The 27,439-nt window shown below is 37.9% G+C and overlaps 2 protein-coding genes across 4 annotated transcripts; one reads left to right on the top strand and one right to left on the bottom strand.

The window, feature by feature from the left end:
- Positions 1-3,949: 3,949 nt before the first annotated feature.
- LOC148419924 (homeobox protein Hox-A11a-like) lies at positions 3,950-7,735 on the bottom strand. Its single transcript, XM_088422049.1, has 3 exons — positions 7,315-7,735; positions 5,961-6,099; positions 3,950-4,049 (listed from the first exon to the last, which is right to left on the bottom strand). Exons 1-3 carry the CDS (start codon positions 7,733-7,735, stop codon positions 3,950-3,952), a joined length of 660 nt encoding a protein of 219 aa, XP_088278175.1.
- An 8,472-nt stretch (positions 7,736-16,207) lies between these two features.
- LOC148419923 (endoplasmic reticulum junction formation protein lunapark-B-like) lies at positions 16,208-26,181 on the top strand. Of its 3 annotated transcripts, none has more exons than XM_088422055.1 (16): positions 16,208-16,345; positions 17,145-17,198; positions 18,008-18,049; positions 18,445-18,495; positions 18,753-18,889; positions 18,968-19,026; positions 19,108-19,148; positions 19,240-19,323; positions 19,405-19,456; positions 20,433-20,537; positions 20,688-20,780; positions 20,859-20,964; positions 21,076-21,146; positions 21,690-21,860; positions 22,116-22,196; positions 23,692-26,181. In XM_088422055.1, exons 2-16 carry the CDS (start codon positions 17,172-17,174, stop codon positions 23,862-23,864), a joined length of 1,293 nt encoding a protein of 430 aa, XP_088278181.1. In that variant the 5' UTR covers positions 16,208-16,345; positions 17,145-17,171; the 3' UTR covers positions 23,865-26,181. The 3 variants fall into 3 exon arrangements, with proteins under 3 accessions (XP_088278181.1, XP_088278180.1, XP_088278182.1); XM_088422054.1 differs by having other exon boundaries at positions 20,670-20,780; XM_088422056.1 differs by lacking the exon at positions 22,116-22,196 and having other exon boundaries at positions 20,670-20,780.
- Positions 26,182-27,439: the final 1,258 nt, after the last annotated feature.

Raw genomic sequence — 27,439 nt, 5'->3', positions numbered from 1 at the left:
TCTCCCTTGGTTGTACTGTCAGCTTCTTCAGTAGGTACCTGAGATTTTAATAGGGTGTCTGCAAGTATCAGAAAATTCAGTTTGAAGCTTTTTAACCCTTGTGGCATTTTGTTTGAAATTATGGAAATTCCTTTCATTTTTTTGTGTCATCATAAAAGATACAATGGGGGAAAAAAACACTAGGGAGCTGAAATTTCCAGCAGATGATCAAAACGTAAAATTTCAAAATGCAATGATTCTGACACTTTTATGGACGTGTGAGATTTTGTGTACAAAAATGATCATTGTCCAAATTTTGGACCATACAAAACCATTATAATTACAATTTTTGAGATGCATTTTAAATAGGATTTATGACGTTGATTTTAGTGCAGTTTTTGCAACATTCCGTTGAGCGGTGGTCAAACTATGTCAGCAAACAGAAAATTCTTTGTTGACATGTTTTTCACCTCAAGATAGTAGGTGGCGGTAGAGAGCAGTTAATGGCAATGTCATCATCATGTCACAGACTACAAAGACAGACCATACCATTTTTCAATATTTTGTGGGTGTGAATACATTGAACTTACATTTGTGTGGATAGAACGGATGCCACCGAACAATTTGAGAGGTTGAAGGAAAAAACATGTTCAGAAATAACTTTTTAACTATTACGCCTTTAAAAGCATTTACAAAATTAGGGAAAAAATGCAACGTGTATAGTTTACAAATTGTGTGCACAAGGGTTAATGTTATGATAGGATCAGAGCATTTTCAAATTAAGAGCAAATTAATTGGAACATGAATCAACAATTTCCTGTTATAGTGACCATGCAGAATGTTGTATGCTTTTTGTGTTGTTGTTGAGTTTTATATGGATGCGCATTGTCATTAGTGAAGGAACAGAAATAAAACCAGTAATCTCACATGATTTATTTATGCAGTTGTTAAATAAAATACACCAAGACACCTCTGCAAATGTAGTCTCAAATTTTAATAGTTTTTTTTTCATCCAAAAATCCTGGTTCATAAAATGGTTGAAAAATCACAACCACCCTGAACAAACGCTTTAAAAACAGTTTTCCATGCACTTCAGGTGGCAAAGCACACACGTTTTTCTTCTTTTTTTTTTTTTGACTCGAAAGGTTGATCAAATGACAATGAGGCAGTAATGCACAATAAAGTGGAAGTGCATCCGCGTTGGCCCACACAGCTGAACAGGCTGCTGCTGCTCTTTATTGCAGCTCATTTAAAACACAATCTCCTCTTTCATGTGCCTGTCTGTGTCTGTCTGTGTGTGTGTGTGTGTGACGTGAACGCTCACGCACACATAGGCAGACGCGGCTATGGAGCGAATGTGAAGAGAGTGTATTGCCCCTAATAAAAGTGGCCGAGCTGGAGGAAATTGCTGGGCTGGGAGGTGTTGATGTGTGCGGTTCAAGTTTCAGACTTGGACTCGTCTGAGACACACACACACACACACATGCAATGGGATGAGTGTGTCCTGTTGTACCCTTCACACATGGATGATACGCAAATGTAGGTGGCGTAACCTGGCAACAAAGTGAATTTATGATCAAAAACAACCTACGAAAACAATTCGAAAGAGTATTTGCTAAATCGTCATTAAGCATCAAAAGGACTGTTTAAAATATTTTTTTTAAAAAGCATCTGGGGCTTAGCATTCTGATGGGCGGGGTGGATTTTGAACCAATATATGCACCCAACAGTAAAGCATCTAATGTCATTTATTTATTACCTCATTCACTAACAGCCGTTTTCAAAGCAGAGTTCGCCATATTGCCAGCAGTTCTAGATCATTTTGAGTGTTCTTTATGGACCCACAGAATATTTGATCTGTGACAATATGATGCCCTAACCCACCTAAAAAAAACAAAATCTCTGTCCACCCTGTCATTATGGGGTAGCTGCTCCTTTAAGACGCTCTCTACGTTTCCACATTTATATTATTTTCCTTATGTGTGCATGTTGGATGGTGTCATGATTAAATCCTTCAGTGCCAAACGTTATTGGGACGGCATATTTTGCATTTTCACTTGTTTTTCAAGGCCAATTAAATATTGTATGCTATGTCTATGTAAAAATAGGTGCTTCCATTGAAAGACTGACTTCCATTCTTCAGTTACACTTGCATGTTGGTAATAGCTGTGAATTACTGTCATCCAATGGTCACAGTTAGCACTTCACTGTTCACTTGGTTAATATCAGGTAAGCGTCAGTCAAGGGTGTCAGCTTCCCTCCATAAAAAAATGTATTTGAGCAAAATTTTATGATTTATTATTGTTATTACGATTTTCAAAGACAGGGATTCTCATTCGTGGCACTGAATGATTTAATATGTCCACCATGTCATAGTAAAAAACAATTAATGTAAATATTTGGAAAACAGTACACAGTCAGGTTGCTAACTGTTGCTAAGTGCAGGTCCACTATGTGCTCATAAAATGCAAACATAGGCCAAAATTGTCCGCAATGTCGTTATGGGGAAACTACCCCTTTAAGAAACACTCTACAGATTCTAATTCTATAATTATTTAGTGGTTTTTATTTTATTATTTGCACAGTTTATTTCAAAGCTCAACAAGTCCACCCTGTCGCAGTAAAATATTGATTCATGTACTAAAAATCTTTCAGAAATTCAAAAACATTTTAGTCAATTTGCTAAGTGAATCATGTTGCTAAATGATGGCCAATATGTGCTCATAAATTGTGAATATTATTCAAAATTGTCCATCCTGTCATAGTGAAATATTAATTCATGTAAAACCCTTTCAGAAATTCAAAATATATTTGGACAACGGTACAGTGTGTTTGCTAAATGAGTTGCTAAGTGATGGGCCACTGTGTTATCATAAAACGCTAACATTAGCCAAACATGTTCACTTTAAACATCCAAGTTCACTTATTTTGTTGTTTAAAGTTTTCAATTCTTTATTTCGTCCTAATTTCCCCCCAAATTTTCCACAAAATTTTCAAGTTTTAGTTTAAAGAAGTGCGTTAAAATGACTGGTAGTAATCCATTAACTAATCAGTTACAAAAGTTATTTATTGTATTATTTATTACTTAAAGTAATTACTACTATAGCCTATCTGAATTGATTGATTACTTTAAAAACTTACCCAAAATAAGTGATTTTTTTAGTACAAGCCATTCGTAGACCTTAGTCAAAGAATTTTTTTAAAAAAAAGGAATGTACTGATTTGTACTCATAAAAAAACGTAAAAATACATCTTTGGGATTGAATGAGTTAATATGAGAAGAAAAGTGCTTTGTTCCTGTAATGGTTTTAAAAAGCATTAAATTAAACGTGTTGATGCTTGCAAAAGCCCCGTTAAAATCTCATGTAATACCCCTCCCCCTCCCCGAAGTGCTTTCACGTTCCCCCATTTGAGCACCGCTGAATTAGATAGTCAGCCGAAAGGCATAAATGTACACTGTAATTCCATCACAATTCACTTTTATTCGAAGAAAAGTTCCATAAAGTTCTTTAAAGAGACAAAATCGGGCATTAAAGAACAGGAAAACGAGTGTTCAACATTTACCTCGTAAAATGTTTTAACTGCCCGTATCGTTTCGAGTGACATTTTACTACTTCTCGTAGAAGTGTTAATAAGATGTAAAAACAATAAAAAATAAATTCTTGCGTCTATCCATCACCAGCTCATCACATAAAAAAGAAAAGAATAGTAATCATTCAATTGTTATCACAAGGGTATAGCGAGAATTAATTGACTTCCTGGAACATTTCAAGGTGTTTCCAAACTTTTGACTTGACAGGGACTTTTATATTACATTTTTCCCTACCTTTTGGTTGATATTTTCTTTCATCATATTCACTTGATTTTTTTTAAATGTCTCATTTTTAAATTAAATTCAGTGGTTATTTTTGCATAAAGAATCATAAATCTTATTTTGAAATAATCTCATCATCTCCATCCGAACTCCAATTCACACATCCATGAGAGGTTGATGTCCATTGTAGTAGTACTGCATTCTGCCCAGCTTCTTCTCCTTCATCCTTCGATTCTGGAACCAGATTTTCACTTGCCTGCGCCGCAACAATAACCACACACTCAGTTGATTTGCAAAAAAGATCATAAATAAAAACAATAAAGCGGATATTGGTTGTCAGCTTCATCGCTGGCCAAACAAATGACAGCAAGTGGTCGGATTTAGAGCCATGATGTCACCAGGTGTCGTCGTAAACATCGTAGCGTGAATATTCATAGCTAATAGGAATATGCTATTAACATAAGTATGCAAAGATTTCGTGTGCCAATATTTGAACTCTTAAAGGGGAAATCAAATAAAAAACTTTCCTGCAAAAAAATAAAAGCTTTCCTATTGATTTAAACATGGTATTCTGATAAAAGTTGTGCTTTTGGAACAGGAATTATAACATGTCAAATGTACATGTTTTATCCTTCAGGGGCGGCGGCCATTTTGTTTTGTACTGCCACTAGCTGTCAACTGAAAATGAAATCACAGTTCCTCAGGATGTTCTTGAATGACCAATCACAGCTCACCCTTTTTCTGAGTTTAGTCATGTGACTTCCGTAAGCTTGCGAATGTCACATGACCATACTCAGAAAACAGGTGAGCTGTGATTGGTTGCTGCCTGAGCCCCTTTAAAAACTCTGATGTCATTTTCAGGTGACAGCAAAGGCGGATTTTGCTGCTTAAGTCTTTCAGTGCCATGGACAAAAATTCTTGTATTTTAAAATAGTAATAATGATAAATAATACGATTTTTTTCAATTACATTTTTTATGGAGGGTACCTGACACCCTTGACTAATGCTTACCTGCTATAAGCCAATTGAGCACTGTAGTGATAAGTGTGACCATCAGATGGCAGTGTGTCCGCACACACAATATCACTATTACAAACATGCAATTCAAAGTAAGGAATTGAAATCCATCTTTCATATGATACCACCCATATTTACCTAGATAACCTATACAATATTTTGTTGGCCTTGAAACGTGTGAAAATGCGAAATATTCTGGCCCTCTAGAGGCTTTCTTTCTGATAACCCTTGACACTGAAAGAGTTAATTCAAATTCCGCAAACCCGATTTAGATCACAATGTTGTTTCGACTAGTGAGGCCACATAGAATTTAGTATAAAGATTTCTGGGGAGGTTGACTTCCCCTTTAAAAATAAAAGGCGTATAATTGTGCTGTATGCTTTGAATGAGAAAACCTAGTGCCACCTAGAGGACAAAAAATTCATGGCAACATATTTACCTGAAAGCCAACATCAAAATTTAGATCTTAACATGAAAGTTACATAATAAACGTTAATTGCTTGTATAGTTATGTGAAAAATTTGTTTTTTTTTCTCAATTTTGTCTGATTCAAAATATTGAATTCAACTAAAAAATGTGTCTTGAAAATTAACATCTGACTTCTTTTTTAAATAATGGGTCACATTGCCCTGGGGCAAGTTTAAAAATCCGAACGTGTTTGACACGGAAACGAAACAAGAAAAATACACTAATATAACACTATCATTATTACACCACGTAAAAGAATGTTCTCAATAGACTTCGTTTATTTTATTTTTTTGCCAATAGACTTCGTCGATTCTTTTTAGTGCTGAAACGAATGACGCGATTTCAGCCAAGACGTAACAAAATCCATTCTTGCAAGCATATCGAAAAAGTGAATCCAATTGTTAAAAAAAAAAAAAGCTTGACTTTGCCAAATAATAATAATTTGAATATAATTTTGCTATGCAACTGCTTTAATAAACCTTCTTCTTCTGTAGGAATGATCCTGCATGGAAATTTGAGGTGACATCTAAGACGTCTCAGCACCGCAGATGACGCACAAATGTGTTGTTATTTTTATGCATTGCACAAGGTGATGCGCGCGCGCGCACACACACACACACACACACACACACACACACACACACACACACACACACACACACACACACACACACACACTTGCCGGTCAGTGAGATGCAGTAGACGAGAGAGCTGAGCACGTCGCTGCTTGTTGACGTAGACGTTAAAGAGGAACTCCTTCTCCAGTTCTCTGATCTGCTGCTTGGAGTAAGGACAACGCTTCTTGCTCCTCCTCACTGCAGCTGCCACACAAGAACACATTTCTGATAATCAAACAAGAGATCTGAAGCCTAAAGGTCACGTTAAAAAACGAAGAAACGTCACAATTTTGAATGTGCTCGGTTATGCAGAATTAACTGTTAATTTTGCATTTGGTCCAGATTTGTACAAGCAATTTATTGAAAACTGGTTAAAATCGAATTCAAAATATTAGATTTGCCCAGTAATTCAAGCATTTAATTATCATTTGACTTAACAATTCCTGCTCATTCATTATTTTTTTCATGTAATTTGGAGATTATTAATTAATAACAATATGTACATTTTTATCGTAGTTTGTCATTTTTGGTTTGTGTCATGCATTTTTCCTTTTATTGGATTATACGGCCAGTGAACAAATAAAACGGTTGGAAGCGTTCGTGTCTCAGGATTCTGATTTGAACGTGCTCATTTTTAGACTTCTCGGAATTCTGACTTTATTCTGAGAATTCTTTATTTTGTGAGAAATGTCTGAATAAAATAAGAGTTTAAAGAGTGGGTTCTTTATAAGATCTACAGAGGGTTAGGGCCACGAGATGAAAAAAACAGGTTGGCAGAATTTGCGCTTATTTCAGAACTCTGACTTTATTCTCAAAATTCTCCTTTTAAAGTCAGAATTCTGAGAATAGGGTAACCCTGAAATAAAAGTGAGAATCCTGCCAATCCCCTTTCTTCACTGCGCAGTGAAGGCCATGGCCCTAATCCACTTCCGTATACCTTACAAAGAACTGAACTGAAATTATAAGTGCCCGCATACCGAAAATACGTCTATGAACCTATAATTTTGGATGCATTCAACAGAGGACTCCTTTTTAGCCTTTTGAAATGTTTCAGACCCAATATCTAACTAAAATGTACTTTTAAATTCATATTTAAATTACGTTTGAGCTTTAATATTTGTTTACGTCTGAAATTTACTTACAATGACCATGAATTAAAAGATACGTGTAAAATGTCAAATTCCGTTTGTTTGTTTTTTAATTGGGGGAGGGGCTACAATTGTAATACAATTCACGTATTTATTAACTGCTGCGGTGGCTCATTTGTTTATTTTTTCTTTATTTTCTTCGTGAAACGCAAAGGTGGGGGATTAATTAGCAAGAGCTATTTATAGAGCAAAAAAAAAAAGAAAAAAAAACACACACAAGTTTAATCAGTAGTACGTTCCGTCCATTCCCTCTGGCCTTGACCGAACCCACCTTCGCAGTAAGACGGGTCCACCTCCACCTTCCCCGGCCTGACCTCGTTGCTCTCCGCGGCGTCCCGACTGGAATTCCCGGGTGGTACCTCCGCAGGCACCGCCGCTCGTCCCCCGACATCCAACACGTCTGGCCGGCTTGCCTCGGTTCCTCCTTGCCGCTGGAGGAGATTCTGTTCCCGTGTTCCATCAAAACAACCTTGATCGGGCTCCGCCGCCGCGCAGGGGTGGTAAAAATGTGGCGGCGTTATTTGGGGACGCCCGGCCTGGTACACAGCCCACCTTTGCTCATGCGTGCCGGGGTCCGGCAAGCGGAGGCCCCGGTACCCCGCGGACAGCGCCGCCGCCGCGTTGTGGTCCCACAAACTCGCTCCGATCGAGCCCGAATCAGACGGGGGATGATTATAGCTTTGTAAATACATATTTAAAAAAAAAAAAATCTATATTGTCATATAAAAGTATAGGATATAAAAGTGCAGCTGCAAATGGTTAAGCACGATTGGGGAGACGTTTGGAAAAATCATAATAAGACTTTGACCTTGAGCCTGCCCACATTTTTTGGTCTGCAGGGTGCAATTAAACAAAGGCACCGAGTGTTTTTGCTGTTAGGAGCATGACCGGGCTGCGTCGACTGTCTCCATGCGTTTAACTTTATTTTGATTATTTTCCTCTGGTGCAAAAAAGAACAAGGAAAAACATTCCTCGGGATCCCGTTGCTCCATAAAAGTCACAGTGGGTGTCACTGAATCCCGACCAATGATATCATCCCTAAACGATCCGAAGCGTTTTTTTTTTTTCCTTCCAAATCACACCTTTATGATGATCTACTTGATAACTACATCGAGTTAGAATTAATGAGGCTGATGACATCTGGGATGACCCACCTTTGGGTCCTTTGGGTTTGTGGGAAATGGACAGAACTTCCTAAATCTTTGACGGACAGCATGATGTCCAAAGCAGATCTGCTTTTGAATGTCAACAAATGAGTCCAACAGGAGCTTGGGCTCTAAAATAAAGGCGTCCGATCGGAGCTCGCTTGGCAATGGCCTCGCTCAAAGTCCAGTAAATCTAAGAGGAGACGTCCCGGTTCTGCTTCTGCTCTTGCTTTTTATGGTCGAAAGGGAAGATTTCCTTATCGCGGCTGCAGCCAAACGTCTGCGCGCGGTTGGCTCGCTGTTGATTTATACGCGATTACATAGGGAAAGATGTTCGGATTTCAAGATTCTGCCCTTTGCAAATGATAGCGTTCAATGTTGGTTTAACCACATTTAAATTATTTCTATGTTCCTGATATTTTGGCTTCATTTTAACCCCCCTCAGGAAATAAAGGAATTGTAAATAATGTCCCTCCCGGTTGAAATGTGGAACAGTGGCGCCTCTAGATATTTTTCACAGGGGTGGCCAGAAGGTGGCCTGTTAAAAGCCATCATTTCAGGATATCATTATAGCCGACTGTTGATATAAACGAGCCTTGAGAAAACCAGAAAGACTTATAGAAATGCCTCCCAATATTCTTTGATTTATTGCCTTGTATGTTATGTTATTAATAGTTAACATTTTGAATTTTGCAACGAATATATGAAGCATCAGGTGTACTATATTATTCCCTTGCTTCGTTGCCAGAGTAGCACAAGGCAGATAATTCCCTCAATGATAACGCCTGTTGATTATTGATATATTATTATTGACTTCATCAATAAATCCTTGCCGAACCGCACGGATGCATTCCTTCAAGTCATACAAAATATTAAATTATGTTTTCAATCAACTGCAAGAGACAAAATGACTAGCTATATTAGCTAGCGGATGGATGGATGATTTACTCTGCCGTTTTCTGAGTTTGTACTTGTGACGTTTGTAAACGGAGCTGTGATTGGTGCCTACATGAGCCCTGGGCTATCATTAAATCAGAATATAGTTCTCTGATGGTAGGAAAGACAAAGACATACCTTTTTGCCTTCGACAGGATGTCCAAGCGTGTTTGGGATTGGTTATATGACCTCGTGAAGGTATAACTACACTTTATATAAACATACAAACGTATATAAACATAAGATCATTCAACTTAAGAACATACAAGCAGAGTTGCCTGCTTGTCAGATTTTTGTATTCAACACGTTTTCTGTGTTCCAGAGCTGCCATTTTAAACAAACCTTCCGCCCAGTATGACTTTGTGGTCAATAAACCTCAATTTTTTTGTTGTGATATCACTAAAACAAAGAGTAAAATGATCTAGGCAGGATACACATATTTACCGGGTAGTGGCGAATAGGGATGGGCCAGAAGAGCAATGAAGTATTTTACATTGTGAGAGTGTGCTTCCTGTCAATCCTCTCCATTTTAGTTAAGCAGGAAATGTTCTGAAAGGTCAATCATTGCTTCAGAATAAACTACCATAGCAAGAAGTGTATAACGTGAGGCAACCTTGGCAGGGTTTTATTTTGAAGTTCCTCCCAAAAGCATGATAAAGTCACAAAGGTCACCTTGATAATCTTTTCCTGCAAGCTAACGAACCACCCGGAATGTAACTGATTTGTATTTAGAGTAGCGCCTGTACTACAATTCAGCTAGCATTGCTGGGTTGTATTAAATTAGCTAGCTATGTGTGGATGGGTGTTGACGATAAAGTAAAATTATAATTGATGTAGTGATAGCATCAAAAAGAGAACAATAGCTCTTGCGCACGTACAGTCGAGTATCACCAAGGATAAAAAAACAAAACAAAATGAAGCCCAAGGGCCTATTTCCGTTGTAGTTCTCAGTCCATAAACAGACCACACAACATAAAACGAAGACATAAAAGCGCAACACAAAAGTTAACTACAGGTAAACGAAAAAACAAAACAGCTTAGCGGTGATAAATGATTCATACAAGTGTAGTGTTTCCTCATCTGGCTGATTAGCAAGTTGCTAACAGCAGCTAGCAGCATGCGGTCTCATAAAATTGGCAACAGTAACAGTGGCGCTGCCTTACACGCACGGGTTCGTCTTTTAATAAAGCAGCTGAGGCACAAATACGGCAATAAATCCTCGTCTTATTTGACCTGGTCACTTGACAGCGCAAAAAAAATACGTCTTTGTCTTTTCTTGATGATTTACGGCACGTATTAGTTGCATGAATCTGAGGAGGGTTTTCCATGTCACACGGCGTCCTGGCTGGAAAGCAAGTTGCCCCCGAGTAGGGAAAAACACAAGATGACATGTACATTTTGTTCTCTTTTATTTCCAACAAATTTCCGGCGTCCACACTGTGTAATGCACGCAATTCTCCTATGAATAAGGCAAATTGACGGCCAACTTCCTGTTCAAGTTCAGGCATCGTTTACAATAGAAAACTGCCATGCTATCTCAAGTTCAAAGTTCTTCTAAGATGAAATGTAGCTATTTTGTTGCCAGTGGTTACGTTAGATTGGTGGACCAAAACACACACACACACACACACACACACACACACACATATATATATATATATATATATATATATATATATATATATATATATATATATGTATGTGTGTACATTTTTTGGCTTTCTATGCAAAAAAATGAAGGATGGATTTTCAGTTTCAGAGAAGAACACAGGAATTTATGGGTGGGGACAGGGACAGGTATAATTTCATAGCTCAGACAAGAAATGATGTACAGGCATCAGACTGTGCCATCCATTTTTTACAGAGAGGTATGATTTAATATCAGTGGACATGCCCACTGCATTTGGGATGTGACAATGGCATGATTTTTAAACTATTTTAGTTCTTTATTTTAAATACTTCCTTTTTTAAGTCCTTCAGATTTGTTGTTTCCTAACAAAACTCCTCTCAGTGGAGTGACTAATTTACAAGACATTTATATATTCCCTTAACAGGGATTTTAAGTTAACCCTGACTGTTTTATTGTTTTTACGCTTTACTAATGAACAGTGGTTTGCATCCTTTAAAACTTGTGACATGGATAAAGTGTGCCTGTGAACATAATCACAGAGTTATGTAATAACGATAAAATGTTGTCTATCAAAAAGTACATATCGGTAACTACGGAAGAGTTGAGTACTCGTAGAAATCGGTGTTAAACGCACATATATATTTGTGTGTATATATATATATATATATATATATATATATATATATATATATATATATATATATATATATATATATATATATATATATATATATATATATATATATATATATATATATTTGTGTGTGTGTGTGTGTGTGTGTGTACATTTTTTGGCTCTCTATTCAAAAAATGAAAAACTATGAAAAAAAAAATAACGCCATGATGTTACACAAGCAATTAAACTCACATTTCAGTTATTTTGCACATTTGTGACTTCCTTCCGAAAGGTCTAGCCTGGTATGTTAATCAAATGACGTCAATTTTTGTGTGCGTCGTGAGGGGTTATGTCACAAATGTATATGACATCATGCCAGGGTCAACTAGTTTAACAACTTCACCTGTTTTTGATGTCATTAAACATGCAATAGTACTAAAACGGCCCATTACCTGGCAATGTAACACTGTTGTTAAAATTTAACAACCCACTGGCGTGCACACACACATGCACGCACATACACACAAACACTTACGCTTACGAACAGCTTCACTAAGTTGTTTGCTTTGGCGTAAAAGTGTGTTTTACAACTACAAAAAAAAGCGAGAGACTTTATCTTGTTTGAATGCTCATCCAAATTTCTAGGTACACTTCTTAATGTTAAATTTACTTAACAGTGTCAGTTAAAAGTGAGCATTTTCATATTTTTAGCCTATGAAGTGTACCTAATCAGGTGTCCTATATGGATAAGTTAACCCTGACTGTTTTTTTGTTTTTATATACGCTTTTCTCATGCAAGTGTACTTGGATTAGAAAAGTGAAAACAGCCTTTCGTCTCTTTTTTTTACGGAGAAAATCTGGAGATATTTTAAATTATGCTTACGTGCATTTTTGCTAGCTTCCCTGCTGCGCGACTGGGCCCAGAACGATGCGAAAGATAACCTGGGTTTCGCTGTTAAAACGCTCATCGTCCTTTTCATCTGCACGCCAAATATGAAAAATCAACAATTGGGAGGCCTACCTAGCTCCGAATACGTTGCAAATCGAAATTCGGTTCAGTTTCTAACAAATTTAAAACGAATCAATACTTCTTTATTGATCATAAAGAATGCAAAACAATAAACATAAAATAAAAAATGCTGCAACATAAAAATGAAACAAAAAACATCAGCACGGCCCTATACGCCGAGAAATCGTTTGCGTGTAAAATTAAATACAAAGATTTTTATTATTGTGGAGTAAGTATTTCACACACAAATACACACACACAGACGTTGGTATAATTGTACTGTTGATTACTGTTTATTCATGCAAAAAATGCATTGTATTCTGTTTTGTTTAAAAATATTGTTTGTTTTGCTTGATTTTAAGTTCCAAAATAAAGTTTTTCATATCATATCATATTTCTTTTTTTCCGTCAGCAACTTTAATCTCTGAAAAGCCCTTTGAAATGATCCCGAACATTGTTTAACACGTTTTTTAAAATGTGTTTCTCATCGTCTTTTAAATATTGATTATATGATACGTCTTTCTGGTTTTAAAATAAAGTGCATCTTTGCATTATTAAAATAAAATGCAACTTTGGAAAAAAATTGAAGTGATCTGGTTAAAATCACACATTACGCAAAATAACCAAAATACACGAAAGAAATTACTTTTTTTTTAAATCCTTGAATTTTTCAGAGTGGCGTGAGGAAAAAAAAATCAACAATATCGAAATAAAAATAACACATCCTCTTGTACGTTCCGAGGACAACGCATATTATTTCAGACCTGCCCATTTCTTTTTTTCTGTGCTTTTATCTTTTTAGACTGTATTCTGCTTATAGACTATTCTTTTTCTTTTTCTATCTATCTATCTATCTATCTATCCATCTATCTATCTATCTATCTATCTATCTATCTATCTATCTATCTATCTATCTATCTATCTATCTATCTATCTATCTATCTATCTATCTATCTATCTATCTATCTATCTATCTATCTATCTATCTATCTATCTATCTATCTATCTATCTATCTTTTCTTTATTTACGCATGCTCATCTTTCACGTTAGAGTGGTCGACAACACTCTGCCTTCCTGTGTTTGCGTGTTGTGAGTGTGGACATCTGTCCTCCTTACAGCGGCGTCTGTTGTCGTCTTTTTATTTTCATTTTGACACACTCAGACCGCCAAGTCCAATAAACGACGCCCCCCACAGCCCCCCCTCAGTCGCCCTCTGCACCACTAAAGTGACTTTGAACCAAAGTGCCACAAACTGTGTGACAGATACTTTACAAGGGATGCACGCATTCATGCAGGCAATTGGTGGACTGTAAAATGTCTCCTCAATGGACACACACACATACGGATTCTGCTTTTCGGTAAATGCATAAAATCGTGTGTGCTTACACAGTTGAATGTATTGAAAAAATGCACCAAAAAATTGCATTTTTGTGATTTAGAGTGATCAATTCCAAAATCGTTAAAATATTATATTTTTCAGGAAAAGTAAGAGGAATTGTTTTATCAGTTTTCATCATTTTACATGAGCAAAAAAATAAGTTGTCAAGTAAGTGAAAAAGACAGACGAATATGTTAATGTACACTTTTATTATAAAAGGTTTTTCAAAGAAAATGTGCTATATGCAGAATCATTTGTTATAGTTTTGTATTTTTTTTTATTTTAAGTTTTGAAACAAATAATATTTAAGGATCAAATGAAGCTATTACAACAGTATGATGTGAATATTTCATATTTCCAAGACTTTACTCAAGTGTTCCAAGATTCATAGAAAACATGTTTGAAAAATGCAATTGATTACTATAATTATGGATGATTCTTTTTTTATACAAACAAGAGCCAAATGTTTTTACATGAGTTATTGCAAAGATATTTTAAGAAACTTTTGCTTGATTTGAATTATAACGTGGAAAAATGATAATATATATGATTAATTTACGCTTGAAGGGGTGCTTATATGAAACATGGAAGAGTATTTTTTGCACCATTTGTCATTTTCAAATCCGGTTTGCAGGTCCTGCATATTTCTGCATATCTTGGCTTTTATCGGCAGCTTGTTTATGCAAATGAGATAGAAAGTGTAAAATATGCCTTCACGGCAGGCTGCTCTTAATTCAGCGACTACAAGGGCCATAAAGGGAAGCTACAGAGGCGTGCACCTTAATGTCTTTGCTGAAATAATGAGGATCCCCGCGCATATTTTAACATGCGTAATAGTTAGATTCAAATATATGCTGATATGCATCAGAACCGAACGGCCTTGCATGGGCTCTGCTCCTTTATTACAGAAGCAAATCTGCATGCGTGTTTGGATGTTCTATATGAAATAAGTTTGGGTTATGTTAGGTGAATTTGATGCAACACAAATGCGTGTGAGTGTTCGAGGCTTTTCAATTTTATGACGCTCGTAACTCTTGGCTGTGCGGAGGAAGCATGCGCGCTGCTATTAAAAAGCCGAAGGCCACATGCATCCGGATGCGAGCATGTATATGCATTGATAATCATATTCCACACTATGCACGCCATGCAGTGCACGTATGGACCACGGTGCGTGTGCGTAGCATCAATTAGTGTCTTTTGTGGAGGATTTACTGGCAAACCGGTGTCACTTGAGCACAAAAAACAACCGGGAGGACGTGCCATTATGGTTTTATGGAAGAAGGTGGTTCTGCCATGAATTTTAATATCCAAAGACAATGAAACGTATGTTACAACGCCTCCATTAGTGTGTGAATTATGCTTATAGACATACAGTATAAAATGGTGTGCAGTCGGCTCAATTATGACGACTTTCCAATGCAGTGTATTGAATTCGGCCAAGGAGTTCGTGCTAGGTTTAATGAAATAGTCAAATAGCACCAGCTAGTGGTGATAACGTTTATCTTTGGAAATAAAAATAGCCGACAAGTACGTGCTTTTTTCTCGCTAATTCAGAGTTTGACATAGAGCACAGAGATGCGCAACATAAATATATAAATATATATATCTTGTTGTTGTCGGCATGGCAAATTTAATTTAAAATACTGAAATCATCACTTTATTTTTGAGAAATTGCTATATTGAATGTCGAATGATTCACATTTGAAGTGTTTCGGAAAGAAAACTACAACGCAAAGTATTCTGGGTACTGAATCTCTTTTGCTGCATTCGTTGAAAGCTGGAAATCGTAAAGATCAGTTTAGATTATCTCAATTACTTCCAATTCCGATAAAATTGTTATTTTGTTTCATCACAACTTATTTTGACCATTTTCAAACCTTCTTTCTTGATTTCCTTTGAGTATATTAATAAAGCAATGTCTTATCTTCAAACTATTTCATATAATTATACTCAATGTCTAAATACAGTGAGACGACCCAGAATGAATGAATGGATGAATGAATAAACAAATAAATAAATAAATACTTTCATGAAGGTCTTCTAAATCATTAAATGAATGTAATAATAAATTAAGACGGACAAATACATGTTCATATTGATGTAAATTATCTCCGCAGCTCTGCCCTCCCGGTTCAAAATACTGTATTGTTCTTGTTGTGCACTTTCCATTGTAGGACGTTGGAATTGTCCGATTTCCCATTACTATCGAATGCAGCATTCCTTCTCTTCAGAGGCGTCATCACTCGGCATCGCTAAACTCAATCTGTAATTTAAAACCGAAGCCTAAACCAGTATTTAATATTTCTAATATTTTTTTGAAACAAATAAATAGCTATGTAAATGATCTAGGTGAAAATCACGTCGGCTAGGCCTTGAAAGCGCGTTTGCGAAGATGAACTACAACGCAAAGCATTCTTTGTAGTATTTCTCTCGTCACTTCCTCTGTCGTCATCACTCAGCGCAACCAAACTCAGTTTGGCAATTCGCTCTGTCAAACAAGACGTAAGAAGCCGAGTAGTCACTTTTTTTAAACACTACTTTTGAAAAAAATGACTGGATAATCGAAGCCCCCAAGACATTACCGAATGTAAGTGAGTTCATCAGAAGCACATTCCAAATACCGCCGTTGTTGCATCTGCACGACAATTGTTTTGGAAGAAGCTAGGCTGCTAAGTTAGCAAACAGTTGATAATAGAGCTGTACGGTACTTTGTTTCTTTCGCGAGTGGTTGACAGTTAAAAAAAAAAAAAAAGCTCTACGACTTAATATATTTGTGCTTGTAACTTCCTCACTCCAGCCTGGGGTGTAGCCAATAGCCTCTGAGCGAGCTTCCTGTCATTTACATTTATGTTGTTTCTAGCAAGTAGGAAGTGCAGGCTGTTAGGGACTGTTAGCATACAATAAACACTGAGTGAGTGGTTAAGAACCCTTTATATCTGCTTGATCAAAATATATGTGATTTGATGTAATTAGCACAGAGCAGGACGTTGCATATATATATATATATATATATATATATATATATATATATATATATATATATATATATATATATATATATATATATATATATATATATATATATATATATATATACACACACACACACACACACACACACACACACACACACACACACACACACACACACACACACATACATATATGTGTGTGTGTGTGTCTTTGCGTATGAATGCATGCGTGCATGCATAGTTTACTATCCTAATACCTTCAACAGGAGAGCTCATTGTGCTCTGCTTTTCTTCAATGACGTTGGAAGGATTCGTTGGTGGATAAATACAGTTTACATTGCCTCTTTTTAGAAGGATTATATGCTTTAATCACGCTGCGCTTGCTGCTTTAACACTGTTTCTTCTGTTTCACAGTGAGCCCAAGAAGTAAACAGTGGCGCCATGGGGGCTGTGATTTCACGATGGAAGGTAGGTATGCTTTTTCTTTAAAGCTAAGGTTTTCTTTACAATATGGCGTACGTGCCTTTATTGTACTAAACACGACATTCTGATAAATATTGTGTTTGTGGAATGCGAATTAAGCAGTATAATTCACTGCCTGTCTCGCCCGTCAATGACATCACAGTTGCTCAGGTAACAATCAATCATGTAAAACCTCATCGCTTGGTATTTGTGAAGGTGTTATGTCAATAAAGAAATCTTGTAAGGAAACCTTTTAATTGATGCTCCCTGAAGTGGTTTTTAAAAAAACAAAAACCCCAAAAAACTGTGCATTGGTGCTTAATTAGTATCTCATAAATGCAATTTTAATCACAATGTCGTGCTTAGTGGAGTTGCTAGGAGATATGATATCATTAAAGGTAAATTAATAGATGGAGGTGTCTGTAATTTACATTTCAATGGAAACATGAATTAAAATATACACATAGTGGAAATTCATGCACATATATGCTCTTTTGACGGAAAGACTTCAGATCATTTTTTTTTCAGATCATGTCCAAGAGCTCTCGTAATTACTTAATCTTAGTGAGAGTGTTCCACTACGTTCCCCCTTGTAGGCCTTGAACAGTAGAACAAAAATCTATTTCTGTCCCATGTTGTCATGCAGCGAATATATTTTGAGTTTAAAATTCCCTGGTTGCACCTGGTGCACACTTATGTTTTGACATAGTGGAAGTGCCTAACCGAGGGAGGGAAGAAAAACATTGGCAAATATGAACTGCTTTTTGAAGTATGACGCGTCTCAATGGCTTGATGGTTTTGTGTGTTCTGTGCAGACGAAACCAACCACAGTGGAGCAGTTGGAGAACCTGGATAAGGTGAATTTTCATGATTGCGTTTCATCTCAAGTTGTCATCATGAACCCCTGAGACTTGTCAAGACAAACACTCCAGTTGTTTACTTTTAAAGCCACTCACATTGGTGCAAACACAATGCCACTGATTTTCAAAATGTTTATTTGCAAATATCACCAATAAGTGCCATTATGACACATTAAAATGCATTTTATGTTATAAAAGTTACCGTTGTAAAACTTGAAATCCATTTGCAAGTATAAGGTGGTTTAACAATGAGTTGCTTCAAGTGCCAATTATTTTGCTCTTAATTTGAATATAAAACTGGACTGCTCCTGTCATAGCATCAGAAAGCATAACATTAGATTTTCAAATTTTCAGCTTCAACCCTGATCACCTCATCCCCTTCCCCTTTGTAGGAAATCCAGGAGCTGGAGGAGTTTCGAGCCAAAAACCAGCGACTCCAAAAGGTACACATTCGGCAGTGATGAGAAAATGAAGCCTCAGGAAGCACTTATGATTTTTTTTTTTTTTTTCTAGTTTCTGAAGTGGCACTATTTGTTTATTTACCATTACGCTAACCTTTATCTGTAAAACAAGAGCACCGCCTAGAGGAGGAACATAATATCACAAGTGCTTCATGAGGCTTCATTTAACCATCACTAACTTACAGTCTCACCTGCGGAGATGCTCGTTGTTCATTTGACCCCACTGGTGTGTTATGCAGTTATGGGTAGGCCGGCTGCTCCTCTACTCGTCAGTCTTCTACCTGCTGACCTGCCTGGCAGTCTACTACCTCTACCTACCTGACCAATGGCTTCACAGATTAGCCATGGCCTTGCCTTTTTTCGTGTACCCAGTGCTGTGAGTAAATGCAAAAGACACACATGCAGAAATTTCACCCGTTGCGTCATCTGTAGTGAGCATCCATCTCTCCTCCAGGGTGTGGTTCATCCGGAAGTTGCTGATTTTTCTTTTTTCGAAACGGACCGAGAGGAACAGTAAGTCGATTTTCCATGATATGTTTCCTTAAAGACACATTGTTTTTTTTTATTTTTTTACATTTTCTTGTTGTTTTTTAGGCGATATCCTTGAAGAATTGAAGGTTACCAAAAAAAAGCTAGTAAGTTTCCATCGATAGTTTCAACTAACAATTTATTGACTTTTTTTTCCCCTCAATTGTGTCCCCATTTGTTCACGCTCTGTGTTTGCAGTTAGAAGAAGTGATGGAAACTGAGACATACAAAAATGCCAAGCTCATCCTTGAACGCTTTGATCCTGATGCAAAGAAGAAAGCCGTGGGTGTTCTTATTTCTCTCTTTCTATTTTCATCACATTTGAATATGCACTTTTTTGTACGTTTTTTTTTTATTGTGTAGGAGCTGGAGTCAACCCCAGTCCGACCTCAGATGACCCCTAGACCTGGTCAAGGTATCTGCTTCTTGTGTCTTACACCAATATGAAGCATTGCATTTCACAGGTTAGGGTAAATGTCAGGTTTAGTAGCAATAATTGAACCCAGTTATATTGGGTATGATGGGGACTGAAGAAAAGAGAACATTTTCTTGAGGAAAATTCGAAAAAGCTCGGTTTACTGAACACACATAAGTCTTAACAAAACTGCAAAGTTTTGCTTTGACTTGCAAGCGAAAATGTTGACATCTGACTGCTTTGATGGTGGCAGCAATTGCATTCTTCAAATATTTCGTTTTCTCACACTGGTAAATTTTATCGGAAAAGTAAATATAAAAAAAACTCATTTACATGTCTTTACAACAGCAGTATTATTTTGCTTTATTTTGAAAGTCTGCTAGCTTTAAGGTAACGCTTAATGAAATACACAATAGACAGGCTAACAAAAGTACAGTTGTTTTGGCGTTAACGTTTGAGTATTAAATATTTGACCACAAAATGTGCATGATCACTTATAGACAGATGGTATAAAAATGCTCAGGGATATATTCTGTGTCCTCTAAAAGGGAAAAAAAAAGATATTAATCTGTAGCGGGCTTTTGTTTTTTTAATCTTTTTAATCAAATTTTTAATCTATATCGTTTGACTCTTTCTGTATCCCGTAGTAAAGTGTCCTCAGCAGAGGACATCTTGGGGTTTCCATTTGTTTTATATTGAGTAGGATGCTATTAGCTTTGATGTCTTGCTGAGACAAAATGGACATAAATGGATAGGCCCACAGTAGTGGACTTCTGACTCATTCGAACTACCCTAGTAAGTTCGAGTGTCCTCATTAGAGGACATCCTTGCCTTTCCAGTATGTCTCTTGAGTAGGATGCAATCAGCTTTGATGGGTTTTTGAGACAAAAACTGACTTAAAAAAAATTACAAATACTGTCCAATTCATTTCAAATGATAAAAATAATGCGAGTTTTTAATGTCATATTATTCTAAGACATTCGTCAGCGTGGCGTGGCCATGAGGCCCCCGGGTACCCCCGTTTCCATGGCGATGACACCTCCACCTGGAGGTCAACCCACGCCGTGCGCCACACCCGTGGGTGAGTCAAGAGCAAAAACATATTTGGTTTTCGTATTAAGCTTATGTCACGCGGTGTCACAGGCAAGTGGGAGTCCAAAGACACTTTAGTGAGGCGTGCTAGTGTTTTCATCCCACGTTGCTCTCCCTCCAGAACATGTCCTTCTCTCAGCTCCAGGCGGACCACCGGAGAGAGCCGCCCTGTCTGCCGCTGTCCTCCAAGGGGGAGTAGCCAGGACCCCCACCTCGCCTATACCAGGTGTAGGTAAGCTGAAATGTCCGTCAAAGCCAATAAAGGACAGCTATTGGACAAGTGTGTGATGATGTCAATATTGCTGTCTAGGCCTGCATCCTCCTGGTCCTCCACTGGCCAGACCCATTCTGCCCAGAGAGAGGGGGGCTTTGGACCGAGTGGTTGAGTATCTGGTGGGAGATGGACCGCAGAACAGGTATGGAATGAATGAGATTTTGATACAGAGATCTGCGGGTTGTCCACATGGTGGTGCTGTTTGGTCATTATCAGCTCACTTTGAATTAACTCTTCTTTTCCACTTCCTCAGATACGCCTTAATCTGTCAGCAGTGCTTCTCCCACAATGGCATGGCTCTCAAAGAAGAGTTTCAATACCTTGGTATGTAACAAAATTTAGGGTGTAACTGTATTTAGGGGGAAAACGAGTCTTAGAGTAATTCGAATATCTTGTTTGAAAAATGACTAATCTCTCTGGCCAGGAAGAAGTCTAACCACAGCAACAGGTGTCCGTGCTCGGCACTACAAAAACATGCTTTGATTACATATTCTAAACCAACTAAACATATGGACGTCAATGCCTGGCTACTCTTTGATTTTGACAATGCTGAAATCAAGTTCAATTGCGAATGCTAGCCATGTTAGCGGCTAGTAGCTCTCAGCTGCCTCATCTAGGCTGGCAAAAGCCGTTTGATGACTTTATATTAAATATTCAATTTATTATGAAGTGGGAATAATTCTATGATATATTATATTGAAGTAACACATTAATCAATACATTTTTCAGTAGTATATCCGAATGCCAAAATGTTCATTAGCTGCATCCCTTTTTTAAAGTTAATTAAAAAGCAATTGATAATAATGGTAGACTCAACTGATTTGTGTAACTCAACGTAATTGTTGTTTTGTTTGTGGATTTGGTCAGCCTTCCGCTGCGCGTATTGCTACTTCCTGAATCCCGCACGCAAGACACGCCCACAGGCTCCCAGGCTGCCCGAGTTCAGCTACGAGAGGAAGCTGCGCACCGAGGTGCCATCCCCGGAACCGGCACCGCGCTCTGATACTGACACGGAGGAGAGCGCGCCCCCCTCTGGAGGTAAATATGATCTTATTCACAAAATGACAAAATAAAACGCTCACTATTTTGTCACATCAACCTTTTGATCATGTTATGACTTGCCAACTAGAGGTGGACCTTTAGTCACTTTAAAAGCTTTTGTAAAGCTAGAATTTAGTAAGTCAACACACTTTTTCTCTCTTCATCTTCTAACCTGCGTTTGCTTCTCATCGTGCATGCTTCGATAACAAGCGGGAAAAGCGCCGCATTTTAACGCTGTGATCTTGCCCCTAGCCAAGGCGCCGGCACCGTGGAGTTTGGTTCACAGTTTTCCCGTCCAGCAGAACCCTCAGAATCGAGTTCGGCACGGCCCAGGTCCCTCCTCCCCAGTCCCCTTCCTTCCTTCCTTCCTTCCTTCCTTCCTTCCTTCCTTCCTTCCTTCCTTCCTTCCTCCCTCCCTCCCTCCCTCCCTCCCCCCTCCCTCCCTCCCTCCCTCCCCCCTCCCTCCCTCCCTCCCTTCCTTCCTTCCTCCCTTCCTTCCTTCCTTCCTTCCTTCCTTCCTTCCTTCATTGTACTCCTTTTTTCTTCTTTCCTTCTTTTCTGCAGTTACTCTCCTTCCAACAAAATCCTTCCTTCTTTGTTTCCATTTATTGATGGCAGTTCAACTTGATTTTTTCCCATTTTTCCTTGATCAATGACATCAACTTGATTTAATCTGTTTGCGTGATCAATGGCATGTCAACTTGATTTGATCTGTGATGGAACAACCAGATGGTGGCGCTAATCACACAGCTCACTGAGTGCACCAATTATGTTGAATCATAAAAGCCATTGTACATAATTACGCCATTGTACATAATTACATAATTGAGTGCTCATATGACAGATTCTTGTACTCGGTGCACAAAGTGTGTCTTATTGTTTGCTACGCATTCGGATAAGATTTCATTTTCAGGAGAAGCTGTTTAGTTTTTTTTAATTATTATTTTTTTTTAATCCCAAACGTTTGTATTCATTAGGGGGTGCTTCGCTGAACAAAGTATTTCACAGGAAGTACAAGATTTAAAAGAAAAAGTTGAGAACCACTGCTGTAACTAACTGCTTAAAAAACACAAACAGGATATTTGATAGAGTACATGTATTGGCTGTCATTTCAAACTATTTTGGACTTTATTGGTTCCTCCTCCTGGAATTGAAATTTTCTCAAGGTTTTCAAGGACTTTAATTATAGAAAATTCAGAGGGTTTTGTTCTTCTTTTTTATTGAAATGCTGTATTTCCCCAAATAGTAGCCATTCCTCTACTTATTGAAATAGGGATGTCCGGATCCTGATCAGATCAATTGAGGAGTTAAAGTTTGGAAGAAGAATATTTTATTTTATTATTACGATGATTTAATTTGGGTTTTTTTTAACTATATTTTGGATGCACTTTTTTCTGTCCTTAAAACATTGTCCAGGTATTGAAATATCCTCAAAATCAGGTGACTTTGCCTGGGGTGCAAAAAAATGTGATCGGGACAGCCCTATATTAGTCTCCTGCCTCAGTTAGACGGATCTTGTTCTAATAGATAGAAAAAAAAAAAGATATTCATTGAAGCCCCACTTTGACTTGATGCAAAGTAAAATGGTTGTTTGATATATATATTGAATAATAAACACCTTTGAGCCACTATTTATAGAAATACAGTATTTCTATTGAGGTTATTTATCTGTTAAGGTGCCTGTAATCCACCTCTTTTACATCTAAATCTGACAGCAAATCATTTTTGGTTTAAATCCTTTTTATTGATGACCTTTTCCAAATTTTGCATGCTGCACTATATCGCCACCTCACACTATGTCCGTTTACTGACACTCTCCTCCTCTCAGATGAGCGAGAGTTGAGTGATGGTGGCCAAGCTCCCGCAGACTTTGCAGCGGGCGAGAGCCATGTTGAGGAGGAGTGTGAAAAACTGGTCCAGGAAGAGGAAACATTCGAGGAGGAGTACAGGGAAGCCAAGGACGAAGACATCCCCGCTACTCATGCAACGCAAGTGTCCTAAACTGCGCAGGAAAAAAGGTGCTTGCACTCGCCGCCGCAGACGGTAGATGATAAATGCTATTTGGCACATGGACGATTATTTATGTGCCCAGGTTTATTTTTCAGTTTTTCATAAGTGAGCTGCCGGTTGAAGGCAAACTGACTTGGTTTAGTTTCTCAAACCTTGAATGTGCTAACTATGGCAGTTAATTTAAACCAGGCCCAAGATTCCTCAGTATAATTATTGTTGCATTAAAAAAGATTTATCGTATTTCTCTGCGCACAAGTCGACTCCCCTTTTTTTTACTTCAATTTGGGTGAATTTTACAAAAACGCGAGTATAATGCCGCGTTCAGATGGAGCGCGAAGAGCATAGGTTTTGTATTGTAGTCAATGGAGTTTGCGCGACGGGCGCAATAACGCGTTGAGCGACGCGGGGAGCGTAATTATGCGCGACGCGAGAAGTTTAAAAAAATTGAACTTTTGTCGCGTGTCGCGTCAGCCAATCAGCTTCGGGAATGTTCAACGTCTCAAGCAGGGGGCAGGAACGAATCATGGCGGCCGCTTTGCGGTCACCGGGAGCTATCCAACACGGCCAGCTGAGCTTTCGATACAAAACGGAGCCAAGCAAGAGCACTCACCTGGCTTGTACAAAGGCGGAACGAAAAACTTGGGACAACTGGTATGTACAGCGTTAGCTTCCTTTTTTTAACAGCTGTTGAACTGTAGTTACTGTGCTAAGCTAACGATAGCGCAGCACTGACAGTACAATATTTAGCACAGTATTGGCCACTTGATTGCGACATTGAAACTTTTTTTTTTTGGCGGACGAGTATTGCCGTGAAAGCGAGGGACGTGCAGTGTAAAAAAAGAATAATAAAGGTGCTGTCGGAGAAAATATTGGCTCTGCCATATCCCGGAAAAGTGAACGTTCTCAGCAATGCTCTCTTTTCCGGATCCGCTGTAAAGTGCACAGCAAGCTCACTCCCGTCCCGCCTCGCCTCGCGTAGAGCGTAAACGACGTGCTCCATCTGAACGCAGCATAAGTTTACCCCTAACTTGAGGCGCTATGCCACACCGGGGATAACATAAGTGACTGGATCCAACAGAAACTGAACACAAAGTATCAAATAAGGAAAAAGTAACAAAATGAACACGTAACACGCAACCGGGGGTGGATTGCACCCCTCCAATGAAAATTTAAGAAAAACTTATATACTTGTGCATGGAAAAATACGGTAGCTCATTACAAAATTGGCTAATTTTAGGTATGGATACTATTTTTACTTTTTTCAGACTAATACCAGGAGTACTCGCTTCTTATGGATTGACACTGATACCAAGTATCGATACCATTAGTACTTTTGATAAATAACCCTCCCTCCAAAAAATGACATTTTAAAGACAGCCCAATATATCCCAGGTTATGTAAAATTTCTAGTAAAAAAAAACCATAATTTTAAAGACAGGTCTCTATGTCCCTGTAGCAAATTTTCATTCTTCTGATTTTGAGTTCCTCATTGTAAAGCAACTGCTGTGCGATCTGCGGCCGATACCAGTCGTTGCCATGAATGTGATTCTCGAGTAGCATCTTGGATTTGCGGCCAACTTTTTATTAGTGCCAAAGCTACGCTATTTTGATAAGTGAGGAACAAGTTGGATGACTTTTGATTCCTGTATCCTCCTGACACCCATCCTATTCATTTGTGTCCATTGGTGGACATTTCATTTTGTTCTACCAGTATATCTTATTGGAGCTATTCCACTAAGCCCTAATGTCCTTGGTAGAGGACATCCTGACCTTTCCAATTATGTCTCGTGTTTGGGTATGATGCAATTCATTTTGTTGTATGCTAAGACAAAATGGACAGAACGGTGGACACAAATGGATAGACTGGCTCTCAAGGATTTTCAGACTTTAAGAAATGGCATTTTTTTTTAGCTTGTTTTCAGCTAGCTGGCTTTACTACTCCTGTTTATCATTGTCGTATGTAATGACCACTAGACCAGGACTTCATAGAAGGTGACTTGAAAGTGTCCCTCTCTAAAAGTGTTTGCCAAATGTTTATTTATTCTTTCAGACAATTGCACTGACTTTCCTTGTATTTATTTGGCCTTCAAGCGTTGGATGAATGCTTGATAATGGTAGAAAACGCTGATGCTAATTAATGTCAGTTTTAGATTCTGTGGCTTCTGTATAGCAATGAAATTGTATTTGTTTCCATCTTTTTTCTGGTTTACATTCCCGCCAGCGTGCTACTTTTCACAGCCACTTAGATTTGAACTTTTAAGTTTACTCCTTTGGCATGTTTGATTCAATAAATACACCTGAGAAAAAAACAATGTCCCACTGTTGTAGATACATGTGCGGTAAGTGCATTTTTTGTGTGTTTGTTTAGGTGGGGCCCACCTAACAAACATGTCCACTATTGAAAGGAAATTTTAAAATTGAGTTCAATATAACTTTTTTTTTTCCATTGATGCTATAGGTTTTTCCTTTCTTTCTCTTTTATCTACATGTTTGAATTGACAAAAAATTGGAGCACAAATAAACTACTAAAATATACCCAATCTAAATATATAGGACACTCGACTAGACATACTTTGCTAAATGGGAATTTGGCGACATTGTTCCGTGTGAATCTAATATTTTACGTTTAGCCACCAGATGTCGCTGTGGGAGATGTTTCAAACGTTCCAAAAAATGTATTCACAAATCAATCGTTCCAAATGATTAGATTGTTCCATTGTTTAATTTCTGCCATCCCTAATTATTTTCTAAACAATTTATTTGTGAAATTAAAACAATTTATTTGTAAAAATAGAAAAAAACAAACGACTCTTCTGCCCCTCACAGTTACTGTCCACTCAATTTCTCTTTAAGATATTCCGCCCTCCATTCGTTAACTGTTTGAATGTCACCTGTTTGAACTAATTAGATGCATGAAACACCTGCACTGACCTTCAAACTGTCAGTCACTTCTTATCATGACCAAGACCAGAGAGTTTTCCAAAGACCTGAAATAAAATTACAACTGCACAAAGCTGGAATGAGTCCAAACGCAATTAGTAGTAACAACTTTGTGAAAAAAAGATCAATCGTCGGAAACGTCATTAGAAAATGGAAGATGTTTAACATCACTGACATAATCTCCAAAGAGTGGGGCTACAGTTTACCTTTTAGGGTTCAAATGATGCCGAGATGAGTGAGGAATCTGCAAAGAACTACACAATGGGAACTGCTCAATAATTTGAAGACAGCTTGGACCACCGTCACAAAGATGACAATGAGTAAGCTTCCAATTCCTTCCTGTTTGCTTGTTTTAACGTTGCTACGTGTCTGTGTGTGGTTGCTAATCCCAAATGCATTTGGACATTTAAAAAGAGACAAGATTTCTATGGGTCAACAGTTTTGTTTTGATTTTTTTTTTAAACTAACAACAAAAATCATTACAGGATTTGTCTCTGAAAGTATCTTGTATTAATGAAAAGGAAGAGTGGCTTTGCAATGACAATCGAGTAAATCACAGGTGTCAAACTCAAGGCCCGGGGGCCAGAACTGGCCCGCCACATCATTTCATGCTGATTTGATTTCAA

The sequence above is a fragment of the Hippichthys cyanospilos genome, chromosome 8 (assembly GCF_059441005.1).
Source record: "Hippichthys cyanospilos isolate Australia breed blue-spotted pipefish chromosome 8, RoL_Hcya_1.0, whole genome shotgun sequence".
NCBI lineage: Eukaryota > Metazoa > Chordata > Actinopteri > Syngnathiformes > Syngnathidae > Hippichthys > Hippichthys cyanospilos.
This window is presented reverse-complemented; position numbering and strand designations above follow the sequence as displayed.